Below are 8,505 nucleotides of genomic sequence, written 5' to 3' on the forward strand. Positions count from 1 at the left end.
ACAGTATTGTCTTCCAGTCATTAAATGTGTAGTGTCTTTCTATTTACTTAGGTTGACTTTAATTTCTTTTGAAAATATAGTTTTCAGAGTATCAATTTTGTACTTTCTCTGTTAAATATATTCTTATGTATTTTATTCTTTTTGATGGTATTGTAAATTGAAATTTTTTTAAATTATATTTTTGGATTCCAAGTGCACAATCATACAACTAATTTTTTTTTTGGTATCCTTCAGTCTAGCTGGGCTCTTTTATCCAATAAATGTTTTACTAGATTTCTTAGGATTTTCTATATGCAAGATCACGTCATCTGTACATAGAGATAGTTTTGTTTCTCATTATTCCCTCTGGATGCCCCTTATTTCATTTTTGGTTTAAATTCCTTGCAGTACGATGTTGCATAGACATAGTGAGAGTAGACATTCCTGTTGTTCCTGATCTTAGTAGGAAAACATTCAATTTTTCTCCGTTAAAAATGACATCAGCTGTGAGATTTTTGTAGATACCTTTAATGAAGTTGAGGAAGTTCCCATCTTCTCCTAGTTTGTTGAATATTTGTATCATGAAGGGCTGCTGAATTTTGTTTGTTTTTCCTGCTTATATAGAGATGGTCATATGCTTTTTTGTCACTTATTCTATAAATTTAAGGATATTATGTTGATTGATTTTCAGATGTTAAACCAACCTTATGTTCCTGGAGTAAATCCCATTTGGTCAATGATATATAATTCTCTTTATATATTGTTATATTTGGTTTGCTACTATTTTGTGTAGGATCTTTGCGCCTAGATTCATAAGAGATATTGGTATATCTTCAGTATTCTATCTGTGTCTGATTTTCAGTGTGTAGGTAATACTGGCCTCATAGAATGAGTCAGGAAGTATTTCTTCCACTTTTCCTGTTAAAAAAGAGTTTATAAAGAATTGGCATTTGATCCTTTAAATGTTTGGTAGAATTCACCAGCAAAGCTATCTGTGAGTCTTTCTTTGAGGATAGTTTTTTGATTACTAATTTAATTTTTTGTTATAGGTCTATTCAGATTTTTTTTCTTCATGAGTCAATTTCAGTAGTTGGTGTCTTTCTAGGAATTTATCAGTTTCATCTAGGTTATCTAATTAGTTGACATAAAATTGTACTTGTAATCCTTTTTACTTTTGTAAAGTCAGTGATAACGTTCCATCTTTAACTCCTGACTTTAGTGATTTGATTTTTTCTTTTTTTGGGAGGTGGGGGAGGATTAGTCATTATAGCTAGAGGTTTATCCACTTCTGGTTTTATTAATTTTCTTTATTGTTTTTCTGTTCCCTATTTCATTAATATCTGCTCTAATAATTATCTTTTCCTTCCTTCTGCTTGCTTTGACTTTAGTTTGCTCTTCTTTTTTCCAGTGTCATGGAATAGAAGCTTAGATTACTGGTTTCAGATCTTCCTTTTTATTTTCTTTAAAGAACTTTTTTTTTAATGTTTTTATGTCATGCTATGTCTTGCCCAGGCTAGTCTCAAATTCCTGGCCTCAAACAGTCCTCCTACCTCGGCCTTCCAAAGTGTTGGAATTACAAGTGTGAGCCACAAACTGGGCTCGGTGGCTCAGCCTGTAATCCTGTGCCTTTGGGAAGCTGAGGTGAGTGCATTGCCGGAGCCCGCGGGTTCGAGACCCGCCTGGGCAACTTGGCGAGACCTCATCTCTACAACAAATCAGCCAAGTGTGGTAGCCCCCGCCTGTAGTTCCAACTACCTGGAAGGCTGAGGCGGAAGGATCGCCGGAGCCCAGCAGGTTGAGGCTGCAGTGGCCGGGAGCGGCCACTGCACTCCAGTTTGGGTGACAGAGTGAGACTCCAACTCAAAAAAAACAAAAAAAAAACAAGTGTGAGCCACAGTGCCTGACCTTTTATTCTTTTTTAATGTGGGCACTTATAACTATGCCTTAGTCTCTAACCACTGCTTTCTTTGCATTGCCAAAGTTGTGGTATGTTGTGTCTTCATTTTCTTTCATCTGAAAGATTTTCCAATTTCTCCTGTGGTTTTATCTTTCATCTGTTGATAATTTAAAAGTATGTTGTTTAATTTCTCCATATTTATGAAATTTTCAAATTTCTTTGCTATTGATTTCTAATTTCATTTCATTATCACTGGACAACATATTTCATATGTTTTCAATCCTTTTGCATTTATTGAGACTTATTTTATTAGCTTGTCTTTTGGTCTAACCTGAAGCATATTCCATGGACACTTGAGAATTATCTATGTTCTGCCATTATTGGGTGGAATGTTCTATAGATGTCTTTAGTTCTAGTTGCTTTATAGTATTGTTTATTTATTTTTTTGTTGATTTTCTGCCCAGTTTTATTTTCCTGATGGATTGATGCTTTTACCATTATAAAATGCCTCTCTTTATCTCTAGTAATATTTTTGCATTTTAAAATCTGTTTTGTCTGATATTAGTATAACTACTCCAACTTTCCTATTGTTGCTTACATATATACCTTTTTCCATCTTTTTACTTTCGACCACTTTGCCTCTTTGAATCTAAAGTGTCTCTTAGGCAGGTGTGTGGCTCACACCTATAATCCCAGCACTTTGGGAGGCCAAGGTGTGAGGATTACTTGAGGCCAGGAGTTCAAGACTAACCTGGGCAATATAGCAAGACCTTGCCTCTACAGAAAATAAAAAAATTAGCCAAGCATGGTGGCACTCACCTAGTTACACTTATAATCCCAGCACTTGGTGAGACTGAGGCTGGAGGATTGCCTGAGCCCAGCAAGTTGATACTTTAGTGAGCTTTGAATATGCCACTGACCTCCAGCCTGGGTGACACAGTGAAACCCCAGCTCAAAAAATAATAATAATAAAATATATTTTTTAAGTTTCTCTTTAAGATAGCATCTAGTTAGTATAATTGGACTTCCATTCTGTCAATCTGTGTCTTTTGATTGGATTATTTAATCTGTTCCTGCTTAATGTTATTGATATGGTTGGATTCATGTCTGCCACTTTCCTTTTTGTTTTCTATATGTCTTGGGTCTTTTTATTTTTTAATTCCTTATTTACTACTTTTCTTTGCATTAAATGAGTTTTCTAGTATAGCATTTTTTATTCCTTTAATGATTTTTCCTTTTTCTTTTCTTCTTTTCTTAGTGGTTGTAAATAGGAGTTGCTTAATTTATAAGAATCTATTTCAGATATATACTTATTTCAGTAAGATATAGAAATGTTACTCCTATGTAGTTCTATATCATTTCCTTTTTTTAATACATTTTCCATGTATATAGGTTATAAATACAAAAAAAATTGTTATTATTACTTTGCGTAATTTTATGCCTTTTGAAGAGGCTGAGAGAGGAAAGAATAGAAAGAATAGCAAAGATGTGTATAGAGAGCTTGTGACACTGTCTTTTCAGACTTTTTATTCGTAAGATATGGGGTGCAAGTCAGGATTGGACACGTAAGTGGTCCAGGCACAGGTGAAGGTTGGAACCCCCTTGGCCTTCGCTTCGCCTGGATTAAGATCTGGCACCCTTACTGGCCTTATGCCTTCCCCTCCACCTCCCAGCAGGGTCCCACGGCTGCCAGTCCCTTTTCTACAGTGTTGTGATAGGTAGTCAGGGTCCACTTATGAGTGAGAACATGGGGTACGCAGTTCTTTGCTGCTGCTTTTTTTTTTTTTTTTGAGTCGGAGCCCCACTCGGTCGCCCAGACTGGAGCGCAATGGCCGCTCCCGGCCACCGCAGCCTTGACCTGCTGGGCTCTGGTGATCCTCCCGCCTCAGCCTTCCGAGTAGCCGGAATTACAGGCGTGTGCTACCATGCCCGGCTGATTTTTTGATTTATTGTAGAGATGAGGTCTCGTTGCCCAGGCGGGTCTCGAACCCGCGGGCTCGGGCAATCCACTCACCTCAGCCTCCCAAAGGCGCGGGATTACAGGCTGAGCCACCAAGCCCGGCTGCTTTTTTTTTTTTTAATGGAGACAAGATCTTGCAATGTTGCCCAGGTTGGTCTAGTTCTTTGTTTCTGTGAGAGATCACTGAGTATGATAGACTCCAAATCCATCCAAGTTGCTGCAAAGTGCATAGTTTTTTTCCTTCTTTATGGCTCCTATATTAACTTTCTTAATTACTACTTCCTGGCTCTCTCTATTTATTCTTGTGGATTTGAGTTACCATCTGGAGTCATTTCCTTAATCTAATATAGCTTTCCTCCCACTTATGTTATTTTTGCTCTTATTGCCAAATATATTTCATTTCTATATGCCCAACAATACAATTATATACATATTGCTGTATATAATTGCTTTGTAAATCAGTGTAGAAAAGAAATATGCCTTTAATTTTTTCCCTACCAGCCAGGTGTGGTGGCTCATGCCTGTAATCCCAGCACTTTGGGAAAGGTGGAGGTGAAAGGATTGCCTGAGTCCAGGGGCTCGAGATTGGCCTGGGCAATTTGGTGACACCTCATCTCTACAATAAATTTTTAAAAATTAGCTGGGCGTGATGACAAGTTACCTGTAGTTGCAGCTACTTGGAAGGCTGAAGTGGAAGAATTGGCTGAACCCATTAGGCTGAGGCTTGCTGTAGCTGTGAGTGTGCCACTGCACTGTAGCATAAATGACAAAATGAGAGTACAACTCTTAAAAAAAAAATTTTTTTTTCCAATTACATAATTGTCTTTGCCAATATTCATTCCTTTTTATTTTGTGTGTGTAATTTTTACTGTAGAGATGAGGTCTCACCAAGTTGCCCAGGCTGGTCTCAAACCCCCAGGCTCAGGCAGTCCTCTCACCGCCTCAGCCTTCCAGAGTGCTGGGATTACAGGCTGAGCCACTGCTCCTGGCCTATTCTTTATTCTCATGTATCTGAATTACCATCAGGGACAATTTGCTTTCAACTTGAGAAACTTCCTTTTTAGTTCTTTTTTTTTTTTGACTTGGAGTCTCACTCTGTCACCCAGACTGGAACTGGAGTGCAGTGGCCGCTCCCAGCCACCGCATCTTCAACCTGCTGGGCTCTGGCGATCCTTCCGCCTCAGCCTTCCAAGTAGCTGGAACTACAGGCGCGCATCACCATACCTGGCTAATTTTTGATTTATTGTAGAGATGAGGTCTCGCCAAGTTGCCCAGGAGGGTCTCGAACCCGCAGGCTAGACAATCCACTCACCTCAGCCTCCCAAAGGCGCGGGATTACAGGCTGAGCCACCGAACCCGGTTCCTTTTTAGTTCTTTTAAGGCAAGTCTGCTAGCTACTAATGCTTTCAGATATTGTTTATATGTGAATGTCTTTATGTTTTCTTCATTTTTGAAAGATAGTTTTGCTGGATTTCAGACTCTTAGTTGACAACTTTTTTTCCTTTCAGCACTCTGAATATATTATTCCACTGCCTCTGGCCTTCACTGTTTCTGATGAGAAGTTAGCTCTTAATTTTATTGTGGCTCCCTTATAAGTGGAGTTGTTCTCTTACTACTAAAACATTTTTTTCTTTATCTTTGGGTTTCAGCATTTTTACTCTGATTTACAGGTGTGTTTGGGGGTTTTTTTGTTGTTGTTCTTTTTTTGTTTTTCATATCTCTTACTTGGAGCTTGCCGCACATCTTGAATGTGTAAATGTGTAGACTGGTTTTTGTTTTGTTTTTGAGTTGGAGTCTCACTCAGTCGCCCGACTGGAATGCAGTGGCCACTCCCCGCCACGGCAGCCTCGACCTGCTGGGCTCCGGCGATCCTTCCGCCTCAGCCTTCCAAGTAGCTGGAACTACGGGCGTGCGCTACCACGCCCAGCTAATTTTTTGATTTATTGTAGAGATGAGGTATCCCCAAGTTGCCTGGGTGGGTCTCGAACCCGCGGGCTCAGGCAATCCACTCACTTCAGCCTCCCAAAGCGTGGGATTACAGGCTGAGACACTGAGACCGGCTTAGACTGGTTTTTTAAAAGTCAAATTTGGGGATCTTTAGACCATTATTTTTTCTAGCATTGGCTTCTCCTCCTTTCTTTAGTTCCTCTCCTTCTAGTACTCCCATTATATATGTATGGGTCTGAGTAAAGGCGTGTAACATTTCTCTGAGGCTCTGCTCATCTTTTGTCATGCCTTTTCTCTCTTTGGACTGCACCATTTCTACTGATTTGTCTTGGAGTTTGCTGTTTCTTCTGTTATTTCAGATGCACTGTTGAGCCTTCTAGTTTATTTTTCACTTCAGTTATTGTACATTTCAAATCCAGATTTTTTTATTGGTATTTTTTTAATAAAATAATTTGTATCTCTTCATTGATATTTTATTTTTTTGTTGAAACATTGTCATTATTGTACCTTTCGTCTCTGGTTTCCTTTAGATCTTTGAACATACTTATAATAGCTGCTTTGAAGTCTTTGCCTTTTTTATTTTTTAAATTTTTAATTTTTTTTTAGTTACAGTCTCACTCCATTGCCCAGGCTGGAGTGCACTGGCACATTCACGGCCACCCCAGCATCAGTCTGCTGGGCTCAGGTGATCCTTCCTTCTCAGCCTTCCAAGTAGCTGGAAGTACAGGTGTGCGCTACCACACCCAGCTAATTTTTTTTTAATGTATTATATATTGTAGAGATGAGGTCTCGCCAAGTTGCCCAGGGTGTTCTCAAACCTGTGGGCTCAGGCTCTCACTTCAGCCTCCCAAAGTGCTGGGATTACAGGCTTGAAACACCATACCTGGCCATCTTTGCCTTTTAAATCTGATATCTGTACTCTCTCATGGGCAGTTTCTGTGGTCTGCTTGTTCTCCCCGTATGTAGGTCACATTTTCCTATTTCTTTGTATATCTTATAATTGTTTTTGTTAAAAACTGGATATTTTAATTAATATAGTCTGTCAGTTCTTTATATTGATTCCCTGCTCCCTCTCTAGAGCTTGTTTTTGTCGTTTTTTGTTTGTTTGTTAATTTATTTGTTTAATAATTTGGTTAGACTATTTTAGTGAATCTCTGATGTTACTTCTTCAGAAGACACAGCTTTTTGCAGTCATATGCATGCAGGCACTTTTAGGATGGTGATGATTTTGGAGGAACTTTCTTTGTCTCTTGTCTTGATTTCTTTGTTAAGCCATTTGCCCTGTTTTGTATCCTACTCCACTGTTAGTCTTCACTAATTAATTGTTTTGAATATGCCCTAGGACATAAAGTGCTCCACCTAAATTTGGGCAGAGGTGGTTTTTGAGTTTGGTGTCTGAGGTTTGGTACTTGACACCAGGAGGACTCTTCTGGGCTGTCTCTTTTCCTGGTTCTCTGTGGCAAACTGAGGTGGAGGAGGGGCCCCTTTCAGGGCAGTGCCCCCCAGCCCCCAAGCCAGGATACGAAGGGAAGTCCTGAACTCCTTCGAGGAACACTGCAGGCACCTCGCTAGCCTGGGGAAGTAAATGAGCAATTTAATAAGCGAGCAGGCGGCAGTAACTTAAAACCGTAGCTGAGGAAGTTAGTCAGGAGACGTTTGGTTCTCCTACAGAAACCGAAGACAACGTCTCCACCTGTGACCCGGAGTTGCTCTTTGGAAACCTCAGCCTCCACCAAGTGGATCTGCCGGCATACAGACCTCAGGTCAGGGGAACTGAAGACTGAACTCAGGCCGCTATCTCTGTTCTAGATTTCTTTCTGAGGAGCCCAGAGGAGGTCATGCCCACAGGCCAAACCTTTGCTGATCCAAACTTTTAGACCGAACTTCGTCTTCGCTCGGAACCCACCTGTGGCCTTAGTTCCCACTGCAAGGCGTCCCCCTGTTGAGCTCAAGCCCGCGTGTCGCCTCCGTGGACTGCCTTATGACTCGCTGTCCCCTCTGCCTCCCACCTTCAAAGAGCCCTGCCTGTGAGCCATGTAGGGTTCTGGTCGTGAGCCTGAGCTGCCCGGTTCTCCTTCGGCGCCCTGCACCAGATGCCTCGCTTTTCTCAAGGCTGTCCCAGCGTCGGCGTTGGGCTTCGCTGTACCAGGTGAGTGGACCCGGTTCCGTTCAGTAAGAGAACTAGCGGGCCTAGGGATTAGCTTCTTGCCGAGTCGAGCTGCCAGCCTTCTTTTTAGTTCTACCAAAATTCCCTTCCGGCCTGCACTTCCCTGCACTCTGCTCACACGAAGTTTCTTTGAGGAGAGACTCCAGCGTCTCTGTTCCGGTGAACTCTCGTTCTCCATGGTCAGGCCCCAGTCGCTGCTCTAGGGCTGTGTGGAAGTGTAGCCGCTGCTCTTACGCTTGGCTTCTCCAGGGGTGGACTCTTTACCCTGCGGGCGGGCTGGAGCGGAGTGGATGGGGCCCCAGGATTCTTGGCCGGCCACCCTGGGAGAGACCCTGTGCCCTGTGGCTCGGGATTTTGTGCGACTTCTGGGCCGCGCTCCCCCGGAGTCGGGGCTCCGCACTTCTGCGCTGCAGGGAAGCAGGAGTGCTGCCGCCGCTCCCGGGAGCGCCCGTACTGCAGGGCCCAGCGCCCTCCCCCGACCGCCCGCCGCGCGCCTGGGTCCTCCCGCCTGGGTCCTCCCAAGCTGCGCCCGGCGGAGCGGGGCGGCCGTGCCGA

At 42.2% G+C, this 8,505-nt stretch overlaps 1 protein-coding gene across 1 annotated transcript in view; it reads left to right on the top strand.

Moving 5' to 3' along the window:
• Window positions 1-7,838: 7,838 nt before the first annotated feature.
• LOC103268221 (DNA helicase MCM9-like) overlaps window positions 7,839-8,505 on the top strand; it is a gene marked incomplete at its 5' end in the record, with an annotated part of 56,423 nt that continues 55,756 nt past the window's right edge. The window contains one exon of the mRNA XM_008065770.2: window positions 7,839-7,932. Within this exon, the coding sequence (XP_008063961.2) occupies window positions 7,839-7,932 (94 nt within the window). The remainder of the gene's footprint in view (window positions 7,933-8,505) is intronic.

This window comes from Carlito syrichta, unplaced genomic scaffold, assembly GCF_000164805.1.
Source record: "Carlito syrichta isolate Samal-C Ts95f unplaced genomic scaffold, Tarsius_syrichta-2.0.1 Scaffold104737, whole genome shotgun sequence".
NCBI lineage: Eukaryota > Metazoa > Chordata > Mammalia > Primates > Tarsiidae > Carlito > Carlito syrichta.